The 18,468-nt window shown below is 35.7% G+C and overlaps 1 protein-coding gene across 11 annotated transcripts in view; it reads left to right on the forward strand.

Annotated features, from left to right (window-relative positions):
• CFAP47 (cilia and flagella associated protein 47) overlaps window positions 1–18,468 on the forward strand; it is a 255,343-nt gene that overhangs the window by 32,032 nt on the left and 204,843 nt on the right. For all 11 annotated transcript variants that reach the window (XR_014879873.1, XR_014879875.1, XM_085210115.1 and 8 more), the window contains exons 21-24: window positions 1,210–1,304; window positions 12,803–12,971; window positions 16,045–16,142; window positions 16,861–17,020. Coding sequence is in view for 9 of the 11 variants with exons in the window: in XM_085210115.1 (XP_085066241.1) it covers window positions 1,210–1,304; window positions 12,803–12,971; window positions 16,045–16,142; window positions 16,861–17,020 (522 nt within the window). In the remaining 2 variants the exon portion in view is untranslated. The remainder of the gene's footprint in view (window positions 1–1,209; window positions 1,305–12,802; window positions 12,972–16,044; window positions 16,143–16,860; window positions 17,021–18,468) is intronic.

Below are 18,468 nucleotides of genomic sequence, written 5' to 3' on the forward strand. Positions count from 1 at the left end.
AAATCTAAGGCAATCATTTTATATTGAACAGCGGTTTAATATAAAAAAATGACATTTGCTAAAACTAAGCATTTGGGAAATAGTTTCCTGTAGATTATTATTTTTTTGCCTATAGCTGCAAAGGCATTTAAAAATGTCTGAATACCCTCACGCCAGTTAAAATAAAATTAAAAAAACAAAACAAAAAACAATGTCAACTACACTTATTTCCTATTCTTAGACTTCTACCCCCTGTTCTGATAATGTTTACTTTTAAGTTAATTCATCATCGTTATGGTGTTCTGGACTTTTTTTATAACAGTGCAAGATGTCTGCGAGTTAATTGCAGGATATCTCTTTTACATAATGCCCAAATTGGGATGGCATTGGAGCAATATGAGGAATTTGGCTGTTATTCTTTGTTTCTTGATATGACTACAGTTTCTTATACTTTATTTGTTATTGCTCATCCCTTTTTTTTTATTCAGTCCTGGTATTGTCTCTGCTATACTTAAACATGAGAGATTTTTCAGCTATGTTCATTCAGCCTCTTGTCACTGCAAGCTCAGGAAGTTGGAATGCTTTCTTGTGCAAGCCAGTATTTTAATTGCTATTTATATCCTTATGTAGAACTAAATGTGGATGATCACAAAAAGTAATCTGATGAGAACAAAGGGATCTCCTTATCACATATTGGATTTCAAAGGGAAAGTGAAGGCCCTTAGTCATCTTAATTAAAGGTCTGTAAGACTGTCTATGACAGACAATTAGCCACCCTGGGAATTGATTCATTACACGATTTCTAGATCAGACTTTATGCTTGAAACGAGTTACATGACATTCATATCCCATATTGTTCAAATGGTTTTGTCACAGAGTGAATATTGTCCTCAGAGGAGGTTTACTTCATGTCAGTGTTTTAAAATAGGACCCAAAAACCTAAAGAATTAAGGAAGCCTTATTGGTAAACTGGTAAAGGCTAGAAGTCATTTAGGGGGAAAAAACTTCAGCTGAGTATTCTATGACTTTAAAGAAAGTTACTGTTCATTATCACTTCTCAAAACTAACTCCAGAATGCTTATGAAAATATTGTGTTCATTCACATCTTGATGATAAACATTTGCTGTGTACATATCTGTGGTGGGCATTACTTAGAATTACTGCAATTTTGACAAGATTGGTATTTAGTACAAAGGCACTTGTAATGTAATTCTGACTTTTGTTTGACAGACGTTGACAGTGGTTCTTCAAAGCCTCATTTGCATTCAGTTACTTTACAGGGAAAGTCATCTCTGCAGTGCTCATTATCCTTCACACCAAAAGAGGTAGGCTTTCATATTATGAACCTCAACAAACCTGTTGTATCAGTTGAGTATATTTTCTATCATAAAACCATAGAATGGCATGGGTTGGAAGGGACCTCAAAGTTCAGCTAGTTCCAATGCTACTGCCATAGTCAGGGTGGCCATCCACTAAAACAGGCATCAGCTCAGGTTGCCCAGGGTCCCATTCAACCTGACCTTGAAATCTGTAATGTTGTTGTGAGGGAGGCAGATGTATAAACTGGAGTAAGTAATATAAATAGAAATAATGTGAGTAAAACAGGTAAAATAATTGTTCAATGCTGATAATACTTAGAGCACATTCTGTTTGGGTTGCTGTGCTTAGAGGAAGAAGTGGAACAGTAAAAGCAATAGAAATGATTAGAAGTCCAGAAATAACAAAAGAAAGTTAAATAGAATACTGTTAACATTCGGTAGTATCACCGTAGTAGATAGGAATGAATAATGAGTGTAAATTATGACAGGTGGATTAAACTTGAGATAAAAACTCTCAATAGAAAAAGGGGTCAAATTTTGAGGTAAAATATTTTGGAATCTTGGTTATTGAAGACTCCTGAGAAGGATTTGACAAGCCTGGGAATGCCATGCTCTTGTTTTTTGCCAGAGAATGGAATAAATCATCTTTAAGTTTAGTGCATACAATTTCAATTTATCTTGTAGTTTGTTTACCCAGTTGTTTCTGGACTATGCTATCAAGACTTAATAAATATTCTTTCTGTGTGAAATTCAAAACAGTTGAACAATAATTAATACATGGAAGTATAGATTTTTGGCTTATGAAATTGGAATATGGAAAGGTTATCTGCCTATCTCTGTTATGGAGGTGCATGCAGACTTTGTTATAATTGCATTTTTGTTTCCACTTTCCTCTTCTGTCTTAGGAAAAGGCTTTTTATCTCAGCCCGCAAGTTCAATTTTGTCTCTAATTCTTGTCATCATCCAGACCAATGAGAGTGAGTGAAAAGCTGTGTGGTGCTGAGATGCTGATGGGTTACAGTACAATAAAAGTCTAATTTGTTATGATTTTTAATTTACTAGTAAAATCCGAGAGGTGCATATTTCTTTTTGTAAAAGCAATGTGTTCAAATAGTGTTCTCTTAAGCATATTTTTCACCTTAAAGTCATGAAAGATATTGAAAGCTTTTCATGTTTTTTCTTTGTTTATACTGAAAGACTGTAATATAGACATGAAGAAGCAAAACGCTGGTTCATAACTACCAGTTAGCATCTATTAAGCCATGAATATAACACCAGAGTAAGTCAATGGTTGCTAAAATTGGAATGCCCTTCTCTAAGAACTTTTCAAATCTCCTGAGTTTTCCTTCTGTTTTTTGTTTTCCAAATCATTTGATGACATTGAAATGGTCATCGTCTTTGTAGAGGTTTCCTGTTTGAGGATTAGATGAGAACAAAGTAATGACTATACAACTATTATTTTAATTTTGCTGAGCTAGTGGTTGATATTCTTTTGACTCAGCATCTACACAGAAAATTCAGAAGTTAGAAGTTCAATAAAGTGGAATACTCAAACATACTGATTTAAAAAATTATAAATTGGATCTGAAACATTAATTTAGAATTGCACAATACTATTTCATAAATAATACAAGGATATGTACAAATGTACAATGTATAAGATTTAAATGTAACAATAGGTTAAATTCTAAGGCCTCTGTTTCAGTTTATCCTAGAATCACAGAATGGCCTGGGTTGGAAGGGACCTCAAGGATCATGAATCTCCAACCCCCCTGCCCCAGGCAGGGCCACCAACCTCCCCATTTAATACTAGACCAGGCTGCCCAGGGCCCCATCCAATCTGGCCTTGAACACCTCCAGGGACGGGGCATCCACAACCTCTCAGGGCAGCCTGTTCCAGCACCTCACCACTCTCTCTGTAAAGAACTTCCCCCTGACATCCAATATAAATCTTCCCTCTTCAACTTAAAACCATTTCCCCTTGTCCTGCTGTTATCTACCCTTTCAAAGAGTTGACTCCCCTCCTGTTTGTAGGCTCCCTTTAGGTACTGGAAGGGTGCAGTGAGGTCACCCCGCAGCCTTCTTTTCTCCAGCTGAACAAGCTCAGCTGCCTCAGTCCCTCTTTGTAGGAGAGGTGCTCCAGCCCCCTGATCATCTTTGTGGCTCTCCTCTGGACCCTCTCCAGCAGCTCTCTGTCTTTCTTGTACTGGGGTCTCCAGACCTGGACACAGTACTCCAGATGGGGCCTCACAAGAGCAGAGTAGAGAGGGACAATCACCTCCCTGTCCCTGCTGGCCACCCCTCTTCTGATGGAGCCCAGGATACCATTTGCCTTCTGAGCTGCATGGGGTCACTGCTAGCTCATGTTCAGTTTTTCATCCATTGGGACCCCCAAGTCCTTCTCTGCAGGGCTGCTCTCAAGGACCACTCCTTCCAGTCTGTGGATGCCTGGGATTCCTCCAGCCCAAGTGCAAAACCTTGCACTTTGCCTTGTTGAACCTCATCAGGTTCACCCGGGCCCACCTTTCAAGACTGTTGAGGTCCCTCTGAATGGCATCCCTTCCTTCTACAGTGTCAACTGCACCACTCAGCGTGGTGTCATCAGCAAACTTGCTGAGGGTGCACTCTATTCCGCTGTCAATGTCATTGATAAAGATGTTGAAGAGCACCAGTCCCAAGACAGACCCCTGGAGGATGCCGCTTATTACTGGCCTCCACCTGGACATAGAGGGTAGTGATTAATGGTTCTGTCTTCAGCCTTTCAACCAATTTCTTATCCATCAAGTGGTCCACCCATCAAATCCACATCCCTCCACTCTGGAGATAAGGGTGTGGTGGGGGGCCATGTCAAAGGCCTTGCTCAAGTCCAGGTAAATGACATTGTTTGCCTTTCCCTTGTCCGCCAATGCCACCACTCCACCATAGAAGGCCCCCAGATTGGTTAAACATGACCCTTCCCTAGTGAAGCTGTGCTGGCTGTCTCGGATCACACGCTCATTCCTTGTGTGATCAAGTTTGTTGTTCCATGATCTTCCCAGGTACAGAGGTGAGACTCACTGGCCTTAGTTTCCTGGCTCCTCCTTGCTCCCTTTCTTGTAAATGGGTGTGATGTGACCCTTCCTCCAGTCATCCAGTCACCTGGGACCTCATCTGACAGCCATGACTTTTCAAATATGATGGAGAGCAGCTCAATATGATGGATCATATTTCAGTTAGAGGGACCTCGAAGCCCACTCAGCCCAACCCCTGCTGTGGACAGGGCTGCCCCCCACTAGCTCAGGCTGTCCAGGGCCCCATTCAACCTGACCTTGAGTGACTCCAGGGATGGGGTACCACAGCTATTCTGGGCAGCCTGGGCCACGGTCTCATCATCCTGTAAGTGAAAAACTTCCCCCTGGTATCTAACCTAAATCTCGTCTCTTTTAGATTAAAGCTCTTTCCCCTTGTCCTATTGTTATCAGACCATGTAAAAAGCTGGTCTCCCTCCTGCCTATAAGTTCCTTTTTAAGTACTGGAAGGCCTCAATGAGGCCTTCCTGCAGACTTTACCAAGCTAAACAAGCCCAGCTCCCTTAATCTTTCTATATAGGAGTGGTGCTCTAGCCCTTTGATCATCTCTGTGGCCCTCCTCTGGACCTGCTTCAATAGTTTTATTTCCATAAAACTGTTTAACTTAAGTGCCATGGCAGGGAGTTAGAAACTGGGTGGTCTTTCCCCCTTAAACCCCCCCTCTTAAACCAAACCGTTCCGTGATTCTATGACTTATGATGTATATTTCTAACCTGCATGGTAGATGTAGTTAACTTTTTTTCCCATCCCCTTTCATCTTGGTAGATAAAAGTACATAATTATGTGTAAGGTCTAAAACACAGCCATATTGATATGAGCTGTAACCTGGAATTTGGCAGCTCTGTTTCTGCTTATTGCATCGGATTTATCTAGCGATAGTCCTGCTGTACAAACTGATTCTTTATTCTTCACTGTACTGGAAAGTAGTGCAGCAGGAAAGCCAATTATGTCCTTCCAGGCTAGTGAAATACCGACTCTAAAATCCTAAATGAACCTTATCCCTCCAAACTATCAAAAACAGGATTTTTTTGTCTCTTTTAGTACTTCATTTCTTACTGTTATAATTGACCTGTATTGCTGTTTTCTTTCCTAGTTTTAGTCCATGCTAGTTAGGATGGCTTAATACATTTTTTTTTTTTCTTTTCCTCTGATGTAGCTGTAAATTTAAGTGGTTAGGTATCTACTGTTTCAGAAGTTTTCTGAAATTCACTTATCATCTGAGCATCTCCAACTGTCGTTTATGAATAGTGTTATGGTAATGTAACTAAAAACAAGGTTATATTAGCTGCTTTATTTCTGATATAAATCTTAGGGGGGAAGAAAAATTGTTCTTCCATCTTTGAGTGCATATATATATATATATATATATATATATATATATATACACACAGTGAACAGGTTAGTTTTATTTGGAAAAAAGGTATAAAGGACTAAAAACAAAAACAAAAAAAACCTTTCCTGGGGTACTTGGAGCCTTGTAACCAATTACTGTGTATTGTTTTCGCAATTATTTCTCTTATTTCAGTTTCCCCTTCTCTCCACGTGCACACATCCTTTCTGTCCATTTCCCTTTACCCTGTGCTGGTTAAGTTCAGTGTGCAGCCAGTGCTTCCATTCTGCTGCGAAGTGTTGCTTGTTTGGCAGGGGGCAGCTTACACATTACTAGGCAGGACATGTCCAAATACATGTACAACTTAAAATCCACTCGTTGCCACTCATTAACATCATTGAACATCTCTGATAGCTGGAAGCAGTCGCACTGATTACTGTAAAAGAAAGATAACTTTGATAACTAAATATGTTACCCAGTATGGCATGACTAAAAGGAAGCATTCGGAAGCGTATGAATGCCTAGGGTGCTATAGCTTTTCTTTTCTCTAGCTTCTGCAAATTATAAGTAAATTATAATAAATTATAATTTAATTTATAATTTTAATTTTTTAATATAATTAATTTTTTAAATAAATTAATAAATTATAATAAAACCAGCGTAGTTCTGTTAAGGAAGCAGTCCAGGTACCAGCATCTCTTATTCTCATCAGAAACTCTCACTTCTTGCTGATTTGATATAACATTTCCTATTGGATCTGGGTTGTTGTTAACATTCTGCTGTGTCTAGATTTCCTCCTTCTCTCATCAGATTTCTTCCTTTCGACTGTCCAATGTTGAAAAAACTCTAATCTCTCTATCGAGATCATTCTTCAAGTTTCACAGTTGCTTGTGCTATTTCCTTCATCTCTACTTAAACCACTGTTTCTTTGATCTCATCAACATTTTCTGGACATCTATTTTTTGACTGAACTTATCTCTAAGCTGCTGCAGATCTTCTGTATCCCTCTGAGATAAATTCTGTCTACAGTCTGGTTCTACTAAAACTTCCTTCTGCGGTTGTAGTCATAATTGCTGACAATACTACCCTATAATCCAAAAGAAAAAAACTACTGAGTTATGTTTATGATAAGAAAACAGATATTAGAAGTAACAAATTGAATCAGTTTTGAATTCTCCTGCTAACAGTCATAGAATCACCTTGGCAGTTTTTTTTCCTTCTATATCAAAAAGCTTTAAAACAACAGACTAATTACAAAACTGTGGAATGGCTTAGATTGGAACCTTAAAGATCATCTGGTTCCCACCCTTCTGCCATGAGCAGGGCTGCCCCCCACCAGCTCAGGCTGCTCAGGGCCCCATCCAACCTGGCCTTGAGTGCCTCCAGGGATGGGGCACCACAGCTTCTCTGGGCAGCTGTGCCAGCGCCTCACAACCCTCTCAGTAAAAAATTTCTCCCTGACATCTCACCTAAATCTCATCTCTTTTAGATTAAAGCTCTTTCTCTTGTCCTATCATTATCAGATCATGCAAAAAGACAGCTTCTTTCCTGCCTATAAGCTCCTTTTAAGTTCTGGAAGGTTTCAGTGGGGTCTTCCTGGATCCTTCTCTTCTCCAGGCTGAAGAAGCTTAACTCATTCTCTCTTCATGAGAGGTGCTCCAGCCAGATCACCTTTGTGGTCCTTTCCTGAGCCTGTTTCTGCTACTCCATGCAGACATACAGAAACTCTAGATAGCTCCCACAATTTGTATTAAAATGTAATAGGCACAGTTAAATGTGACATCAAAGGAAATTCCTAAAGAGGAGATATATTGGCAAGCTTATAAAATAACATCAACAAATTTTGACATATCTCTCCCACTGCTCTAAGTAGCAGTGAAATTAAATTGTTAAGTGTAGGAGCTGCTCAGGCAAGGAATGCTTCATTCTTGTTTCTCCAGCCTCTCAGAAAGCGTTAGAGGTGACAAAGCTCTCCACCTCACTAGAAAGAGTTTAACACTGAGATTCATTTGCATTTATTGTTAGAGAGGTATATAAGTGAGAACAATATATGAAAATACAAATGGATAAGCTGCTAACCCTTCTTAATATCATATTTTTTATGAAGTCCAACTGATCCTTTCTCTTTTGTTTTGTTATACTTTTAATTAAATCTGAATGATTACATTTCAGTTTTGTTTTTTCACTTCAGTTTAGCTTGCTGTATGTCTGATTTGTTATACAGGGCTTTCATTTCAGATGCTAAAATAAAATTTCATGCTAGTTTTAAGAATGGCAACAAATACAGTAGAAAATATGAACATCTGGCTGAATATTTGTTGGAGTTCCCCTGACCTTATCCAAGAAGTAAGGCTTTTCTGTCTTTGACCCATACTCTGCAAGCTAGATTCTGCTACCTACCTAGGTAACACTCAGGTGCCCTTTGTTTCTCTCTTCTGTACAAGAGAAGTAGGCATTGAGTGAGCACAGTGAATATTTGCCCAGTAATTATTTTTGTTCCTTTGTTGTCGCTGTGCTTTATGAGGTTGGATGATATACCTGGTAGCAGCACTGTCACGCAAGTTCTAGTAAGGCAAAAAGGAAAAGCAAGCTGTAGGAGTGTGCTTCTTTAAAATAAAAAATAAAAAAATCTGCTGGAAAACAGCAAATTCCAGCATCCTGGAAAAAAGACAGATTACACAGCTGTGCAATAATGAGGCTCTTGAGAGCTTTGATTGAGACAAATGGAGGAAGTCACAACTGTCAGAGAATATTGCTTAGGCTTTGTACAGGAAAGTGGCAGGTGGTGGTTTATTTATTATTTGACATTGATAATAATGGAATTGTTTATTTTTAGTTATCAGAATTCTCAGACAAGAAAATCTATGGAAAACCAGATGTGAAACTGCAAAATACTCAGTATTTTTAATGCAACATCTCTGTATTGTACTCTGTAGTTTAATTTTAATGTTTTAAATGGTGCATTTGAACACTTGTTGCATTATTTGTTATGCTGCTTATAAGTGATAGCCAGAAAATTTAGGTTGCATTAAAATGTGTGTATATTTTAAGAAAAGGCTAATGTTAAGTCTTAAAACTTGTGTATAGATTTTGTATTCAGCTACAATACACAAACACTTGGTTCTTCAGTATCATTTTATTGTATTGTTAGGTTTAAATTTTAGAGAAATCTTTTAATATATATCACAATTCTGGAATTACTACTGAAATCTATTTTGCTAGTGCTATAAATAAATTTTAAAATGATTCCTACACACACAAAAAAATGGTGATTTCGAATGCTTCAAGATATTTGTACAGTGTGCTAATTATGTGATAAATACAACAATATTTTCTGTAACAGATGTTTTAAATTAATTTTAAGTCTTAGTTTTCTGATTGACTGTGTGAAGTTGTACTGTAAAAGCAAGTCTTGCAATTTAGGGAGATACGATGTATTCTTTATGCTAAATAAAGTGTTTGATTCCTGGATTTGACAGCAAAATTTTTGCTCAAACTTGTTGCCCCTCAATCTGATAATTCTGCTTAATTTTTTTTCAAATGCATTAATTTTAATTGCCTTTACATTCTTATGGGTTCTGGGGTAACACTTTCCCCTTTTGTTTATTTCAGTGTACTGAGTATTGAGGCCTGAGGCCAGAAGGCACTCAGCTATGTTCACTTTCCACTGTTTGGCTTAGAGCTGTCATCTACGTTGTGACCAAACCATGGCATTTTGAAGAACTCAAATGAATTTGGGTAGCTGAGCTTTCTTGATCAAAAAAGTTTTCTTAAAATTCTACAACATTTATTTAGCAATTTTTAAGAAAAAGATGCGTTTTTCTTGTAAATGGCTACAAAATGAAATACTGCAGAAATATGTTTTATTTAAAGAATTGTTATCTTGTCATGGCTTCCTACACAAGCGTATCTTTTGGAGGTGAACACGTAACAAAAAACTGCTTTGTTGCACATGACTGTTCTTTTTAAAGCTTCTTTTGAAGTATTTTAATTGCTGAGATTCCCACTTTGCAGATCAGGTCTCCTTTTCAATTAATGTGCATAATTAGATTAAATCAGGACTGGAAAAGTATTTCATATTGTGTTATTAATCCTGAGTGTTTGTGAAACAACTCGTATTAGGCTGCTTGCTTCTTATCCTTTCCTCCTTGTGTCCTCTGGTTTACAAAATTAAATGTAGGCTTCAGAAAAATACCTGAACAGATAAATAACCATGAAGTATTCATTAAATATAATGGAGAACTTTCCATTTTGAAGTATTAGAGATTGAAAGAAAAGTGAAAAATAGATCTGCTGTAAGTACATTTAAAAAGAAAAGTAACAATTGTTATTGCAAAGTAGTAAGAAATAAATTAACTTTCAATTCTGTTTCAGTAATGTTTATGCATGTATATGATTATAATACAATTTCTATACATGAATATGAGTCATTTTTTGTTTTGAGTGCATGTTAGTTAATGTGCAGTTAATGAATCAAAGGTATGTATGAATCAGGTACAAGTTACATGACTTGTTTGATATTATAGAAATCCACTTGTGTGAGTAGTCTTGGCTCTGCCTTTACACTATTGTACTTCAGGGCAAATGTAGGTTTTCAGTGAACACGAGGATCTAAATGTAGTGAATCAAGCTGCTGCGTTTGTTTGCCAGTATAAAGCAAGTAAAACTCTTGCTTCACAATAGAAGGAAAACACCTTGGCCTGATACTGGGAATGAAAAACAAATTTTGAAAAGCTGCTTTGGAAGGATAGAGAGATTCCACCTCTTACTGGCCAACCTGAACGCACAAAACAGTTGTACTATAGATACTGCTTTTACATAATCAATTAAGTCATATTTTAAGCATTTTAATCTTAGCAAGCAGGGGCTTAAAAATTGCATAATTATATTTGTATGCCTGCCATACACAGTAAGAATGGAAAAGATTTTCCAGATAAATTGTTTATACTGCATTGCTTTGGCAGTAGTACTTAGAGTATTAGAATTGCCCACGTAGGATGTACATGCTGGCTATGGGAAGCTGCCAGGGCTGGCTATAATCTTTAAGCCTGAGATGTGTGCTGAGATATGCGGTCGTCTTTTTCTTTATGGTGAGCCGTACTGCTTGGGAGCTATTGATATCTGCAGCAGATTGCATTTTACGCTTTAGAAGATGTATGCTAGAGACACGTGACCAATATAAAACATTGTACAGCTTGAGGAGCGTGATAGAAGCTTCTGATGGGGTCTGGTCTGTAAGTGTTAAACAAGATGCTTGACTAGAGAGTCCTGGAAAATTTCACTCTCATTGATTTACTTTGAAGTTGTATTTTTACAACTATGTTACTAAATAAGCAGGTATTCACCTTTAATTTGTCAAACCTCACATATATATTCAGAAAATATTTTAAATTATTTTTGATGGATTGCAAAGTCTTGACGTGTAATGCTTTTTATTTTCAACTGTGAGAAAAGATAGTTGTTTGTCTAAAGCTGTAAAGAGAAACTGTTGTGAAGGACAAAGTATTTCAAACATGCTTTGATGTGAAAGGAGTTTCTATCTCTGTGAGGAAAATATTCTTATTAGCTTTTTTCCATTATTTGCATTTTACATTGATGTGATGTGGAATATTTTATGTGGGCGGTTTTTATGATAGAAGCACATTTAAATCCTACCAGATTTTTTCCACAGTCTTTGCTAACGATACAACTCAATACTAGTTACTAAAAATTTTCATGTCATTTACTGTCTTAATTTTGCAAAGTGCAATTCTGTGTTATAAAACCTAATCATAAAAATCTTTCAGATCTGAATCATCAGTGATAATATGAGTGCTGTGATCTTGCTAGAAAAAAAATTCCCCTCGCTGCACGTTGTTATCTTACTAAACATATGCTCCATAACATTCAGCACATGTTGCTCACCAGGAGCTTGTAGATCTGTCCTAGAAATGTTGCTGCAACTCCAAACATTATAAATGCTGTGTTCTTGATTCTCATTGCCTAAGTTCTGTGTTGAATCTGTTGAGGGTGAATATTTGCCTTATTTTTTGTGGGAGGACCTTTTTTTTTTTTCTTCTTTTCCTGTCATTTATATGTTGTGCTCACTACAATATATACAAAAGTAAAGCACAATGCACTATTCCCTGTGGTATTTGGAAGCTTTTAAATGATTTATATCTCCTTTATATACCTGGCTTTGCTGCATATTTTAAGCAGCACGCAGATTTTATAGGCCAGAATCTTTTTTGAAGATTGCAGTGTCCTTCAAGGTGAAAACAGCTGTAGAATTTGAAGTATCCCAGCAGTGGCTTTATGGTAGAAGGTTTGTTTTTTATGTTGCCTTTTTTATGGTTATCCTTTTTTTTTTTTTTCCCTTTGTCTGGAGAGCGTACTGTGAAGTTTGTCCTTGGGAAGACTGCACGAAAGACAAGAAATGCCTTCTTGATAAGTTCACTATGAAATAAATTAGGCCTCTCAAGTGCATAAGCCATGTGTGGGTGTGGGGGGAAGGGAGGAAGGAGGGAACTTTCAGTAAAATTAAGTACTCTCTTCAAATTCTATAAACCTCACTTATGAGGGGGATGTTACTGCTGACATAAAACTGGGATCAAAACCAATGGAATTTGAAATCTTCAAAGTCAGTGAGGTTCAATGATGGTGGGTTTAGTAATGTCTGTTTTAACTCATACTTCATTTGAATGTTTGAGCCCACGTTGCTTATGCTGAGTCTTTCTCTTCAACGTTTGAAAATGACTTTCTTAATTTATGTAGTTTTGTTTCCCCCTCCTTGCTCATGGTTATGTCACAGTTCCAATCTTTATCTTTGCTCATATTGCGAAGGGTTACAGCATAGTGACTTACCAGAAACCTTGTCTGTAGCTGTGCTAATAAACCTGATTCTTTTGAGCATACAATTTTTTTCATTGGTAGGGTGAATATGGCTTTTTACTGCATAGTTAAACAACTGATAATAAATAGTAATGAAAATCCTATTGCTGTGATCAATTTCAATGTTGATTTTGATAATTATGAAATAGTAATAAGAAACAGTGATAGTGCTCAGGTGGTTCAAAAAATACCAATTGCTTTGGGAAAGTGACCATGATGGTATTTATGTCCTTTAGGTGGCGGCATATAACTTCATTCTGCCAGTTAACACTCGTTGGTATGACCTTCCATTGCTACAGCAACACTATGCACCTGCAACTTCTGTTGGATCTGTAAAGCATGTCATTGCTCCACAACCACGGAGGGTGACCGTGGCTATTCCAATCTGTAGAGTTAAAGCAGTTGGTAGGTAAACTAAGAATCTAAAGAAAGTGATGGATGCTTACATTTGTGGTGATTTGTGTTTTCTCCTTAAAAAACAAACAAACAAACAAAAAACCAACCACAAAAAATGATAATGGAAGGCTGAAAATTAAATTACTGTATAGTTTGTAAATTTCTTGGAAATGTGAAAATTTTTAAAATGTCAATTTGTATTTTTAAATATATATATAAACTGTGCTTTCTGTAAATCGTATCACATATGCTAGTAAATGTTCTTTTTCTATAGCTGTTTTCCTATATCAGTTTTCCAATACTTTGATTTAAATAAAAACAAAAAACTAAAAAACATCAAAATTCAGTTTTGTTCTTACTCCAATTAGTATTTCTGCTCATTAACATACAAATCTCAGCATTGACAGCAGTTCATCTGTGTAGAGAACTGGTATATCATTCATGATCTTTTTCCAGTCTCAGCTTGTGAAAACCGTGAGCTCTAGCTATACTTAAAATCCTTTTAAAATGCTTCTCTGGCTCTGATCCCATCTGAGATAACAATTTAGTCTTTTTGCTTCTGTTTGTTTTTGTGTGCAGAACTGTACTCTTCTGGCCTTTCAGAATGTGTTAATAGCCAAATTTACAGGCACTTTGTCTGCAATAAGATGTAAATATCTTAAACAATTCTTCTCTGCTTTTGTTAAAACAGTTTCTGTTTTTCGTTACTCTCCTGTCAAATATATAAACCTCCTTATGGTGGTTACTTGAATTCATCAGCTTTTCTCAACTCAGTTTTTAATACGTATTTACTTTCTATTTGAGAATGAGACTTAAGTGTTGAGTATCTTACTGAAATGTTGTTTATATGATGTTTACAAAATCTCAGGAGCACTGAAGGGTACCTGGCTGAAAAAAATGTATAATGTGGGCTACAAGCAGCTCCTATTTATTTTTGTCTTTAATTGAAGATTTCAGAGAAAGCCTTCCTTATGCAAAAGTTAAGTCTTAAAGTGATCTCAAGAAGGTCTCTCATGTTTCTTTGGATTCATTTAAGGTGTGAGGAAGGTAAAATCATATTAAATGTTTTCACGTATATTTAGTTTAAGAACAAACAAATGTGCATATTAGTATAAGGTTAGTACAGATTGCTCCTCTAAAAAATTGTGAATCTAAGTAACTGCTACAGCAGAAGTGATTTAGGAATTCAGAAGGAAAAACCCTTCAATTTTCCATTTTTACGGAATTTATAAACGTTATAATAAATTTAATATTCTGCCAAATAGAACAGATGTAGAATTGAATAAAATTTTTTTTTAAACTAGCTATATTGGTAGCTAACAAGAAGCAATCATATTAAAATGAATCTATGATACTTTCAGTATGTTATAATTGGCTATATTTTCTATTTAAATTTGAGTATTAGGATTACATTCTTATGGGATGTTATGGGGAACTGTGAGGAGATAGTCTAGATAAATGTTGTTTACTTGTTATTTCATACAATTATACAGATATAGGCAACTAGTCAGATTATTTTTACCACTGAAAGCAAATTAATAATTACTACATTCTGAAAATTCAAAACTTGTCTGTTCTTGATTCATCATTTCAGATAATCACTTTACAAATTGCACATGGATTAGAAGATGATGCAAGTTCAAACTTGTCATTTGGCAATATACCTAATTCTTTCTACTTTGTGTTATGGCACATTTATTTTTCTATAATTTTTTTTCCTCTGACAAATTTTCTGATTGCTCGGGCTTCAGACTGCCCACAACTGTGCAATTGGCACTTCAATCTGTACCTTATATCCAGTGTTTGTACTCAGGATTGTTTGCCCAGAGAAAAGAATCACTATGATTTCAGAGAATTCAACGCAGTCCTTTAACTTGAGTGTAATAAATGTTTCCAATCAATCATAAATCTCCCACCCTCCCCTTTTTAAAAAAGTAAAAAATAAAAATGTAAAAGCAAGGCTTTTAGAGTGTTTCATTGTCTGGGATGTTGCTTCTCTCTTAAGGACTTTCCTTAGCGATTGATTATTGACATGTAAGAAAACACTGAATAAGCAAAAAAGCAAAACAGAGAATTCAGCATCAGAGTAGATAAACACAGTTCCTACCTCATTCAGACAAAGAGGAAGAGCGTGAAGTATCCATGTGAAGACACTACGTGTGCTGTCTTTAAAATTTATCAGACTTGCAGTTTCTTCATGGAGTTTCTCATATCTCCCCTTTTGTCCCTAGCTAGTTTTTCATTCTCACTGTGTTTTCCTTGCATGATGTCTGCAAAGAGTGGGGACTCCAGGAGTGACACAGTCGCACATTATTTGGTGAAAGTATTATTCAAATGAGGTTCCTGCTCTAAAAGAATATTAATTTGCAGAGGTTCCCAGCTTATTAACCAAATATGGCAGCAAAATGAATACTCCTATGAGAACATCCATCTTAGTTTTTTTTTCCTAAATCTTCACTCTGGACTTCATACTGTGCCATGTTTTCTTTATTTTGGCTATATGATATTAAGAGGAATGCTATTGTCCTTAAAGTCTTTTCTAATGAATACTGTCACAACTACATTGTATAACTACTAACATAATATAGAGTCTGGAAATGAAATTAGTGGATTTGGATGTGAATGTAGAATTATATGAAAGTAATATTGTGCAATTTTTATTAAGAGGATGAATGAATATTATCTAAAGTAAATGCCTGAAGATATGCTAAGGTCTCCTTTAATGAGCATTGCTTTTGATCTCTCAAGTATGCTTGTGAATATAGTCTAAATGTTCTTGAATTTGTCTGCAACAGGAAGATCACATGACACTGTGTATAGCATCCTTACAGAAAGGAGAGATGCTATACATGTGGTAGGTGTAAAATTATAATCATTTGAATGTGACTGAAGGGTCATATTAAGTCAGAAATTTACCTTAGTTATTTTTATAATATGGGAACAATAAAATAAACCATAGCTTTACAAAAGGGGAAGAAACAATTCTATTAAAATAACTGTTTCTGAACATATTTATGGAGGTATTTTGGGGATCTGTTTGTCAAAACAATACTTTATATTACATCTTTAATTTTTTCAACAGTACTTAAGTCACCACTGGAGTTGTCCTCAATGGAACTTGTATTTACACGACATTCAAGTGGTATGCGTTTGAATATTTCTGAAAGTCTGGATTCTCAGGTATGTAAACAGAAGTGTTACTGCCTTTGTCTTTTAATTACTTTAAAAATGAATTGCAAACTGTTATATTTTGGATCTTAAAATTTACTCATGGTCTAAACATAATCATTTATATATTTTAAATATTTTCTATTTGTTTTGTTCAGGTTTTGAATTCATATTTTTCTTTGATCACTACAGAATTTCTAGAAGTCAGAGTTGGTCTTCTCCTGGCTTTCTGATGTATGAGAAAGTACAGGCACTGTGAGAGAGAGCAGTTCTGTGATAAAGGAACGGATTATTTTGTTGTTCACACAGTTTTCTTACTGCGTTGGAAAAAAATTGTTTTTGGAAGCCTATTTTGAACTTTTTGTAATTTAAATATTTGAAGACCTGGAAGTCTTTATGTCATGAATCATGTGTTCTTGCTGTTCTTCATTTGTATCATCAAAAACTCTTATTTCGCTAAGCACCTCACAATGTTTTAATCTGTTTATCTCACATAATTTTTTTTGTTTTCCTAATTATAAAAGGCAGTGGCAAATAACTGGAAATCTTTTAGACTGTACTGATAGGCATACTCATTTCCTCACCTTACGCTAAACTGGGTTCTTAATTTCTTTCTAGTGCTTTCTAGCTTTCAATGTGATCTGATTGCAAAAGAATGTGAGAAGAATTGTGGTGCTTGCTGCTTTTCCGTCTTTCATTATGCTCTTTTTTTCTCTGTAAATATTTACAGAAACTTGACCTGAAGAATATCTCAAAGCAACAGTTGACATGGAAGTTGAGTTGTGATGATGCAGGCGAAAGTGTAGAAGACAGTGTTTTTAAATTTAGTCAGCAGAGAGGATTTCTTGATCCGGGACAAAAAATCAGTATTGCTGTGTTCTTCTGCTCTTGTAAGTAATCTTGATAGTTCTTCTACAGATATTTTGAACAATTTTGTCATTTTTATAGATTTGTTTAAATCACTTTTATGGTGAATGTTGACTAGCACTTCTTTTGATGACCTTTGAGTTAATGTGAATAAAGGGCTAGTTGAAGGTCTGAGAAAATAACCAAACTCAAAACATTAAGTCAATTTTGAATGTAGAACACATCAAAGGCTGGGGTACCTGAATTGTTTTCAGTACACTTGTTACGCTGCTAATGTACACATGGGTAACTTTAAATGGTTAAGCTTTTCACGAATACTTAAAGTGTATGTGATTCCTTGATTTTTATTTTTATTTTTTTTAATAGGCAGAACTTAAATAAGAATAGAAATTTCCTTCCTCAAAAAGATGTAAAATCAGTTAATTATATTATTTTCCGAGTAGTTTGCTCAGGCAAGCAGACACCAAGTTAAAAGCATAAGATACATTTCTAACAAAGCTTGGGAGCATGTAGGAAGGTGACAATCGACAACATATACCAGAAGAGAAATTGCAGAACATGAATATTAGAATTCCACGTTATACTCAGTCAAGTGTTTTGCATAGAGAGTAATTTAACACCGTACTTGAATTGCTGAAGCCTCTCACAGAGCTCAGAGTGGTATTAACAGTTTTAAGTGCCTACTTGAAGGAAGGTTTTCTTGTTGGTTGGGTGTGATATATTTAATATTGCTCTGCATGCGTATTGTGAATATGCAAGAGCAGTATTTATTGCATACGTTGTTTGGAGTTGTTTGCTGCATTTCAGAAAGTTTTTCCATTATATTTAATCTTCTTGATAGCTTTTGTTTTTAGTTTATGGTTGGTCTGTTATTTTTGTCTCCTGAAATGGAGAAGTGTATATATTACATATAACGATCTTTGCAGAACTAATTAAAAGATGGTGTACTTTAAAGGAGGAAATAATCATTCATATAATGGTTGTGCAAGTTACATGTTTATATTGTGAGAATGTATTAAGATTGAAGCAAAGAACAACATCCACATAAAATACAATATTTTAAATTACTGAATCAATTGTATGTGTAAATGCAAACAAATATATACAGAATGAACACTAGTAAATAATTATCATTCGAAGTCATTTGTTTTCACTGTTTTTTCTTTCTTTTATTTGCAGAAAATCATAAATAATTGTAAAAGTCAGTTGCTCTTAATTTGATGCTCAAAATGTTTTCCCATGATCTGTAGCCCTCTTGTAATATATCTTCATTGAAATTAATTACTCTTCTAGTAAAACTAGGTAGAACAAAACCCATACTACAGAAACAATGAAGAGCTTGTACTAATCAGCTTCATAGGTATGCAGGGTAAGGTTTTGCTATATGGGGAAGAACAAGCCTTAAAAAGAACCTTGATTATGCTTTGAAGCAATTTCTTCAAATGTTCGGCAATATTTAGAATAATAATTC

Source organism: Meleagris gallopavo, chromosome 1, assembly GCF_905368555.1.
Source record: "Meleagris gallopavo chromosome 1, MGAL_WU_HG_1.1, whole genome shotgun sequence".
NCBI classification, from domain to species: Eukaryota; Metazoa; Chordata; class Aves; order Galliformes; family Phasianidae; genus Meleagris; species Meleagris gallopavo.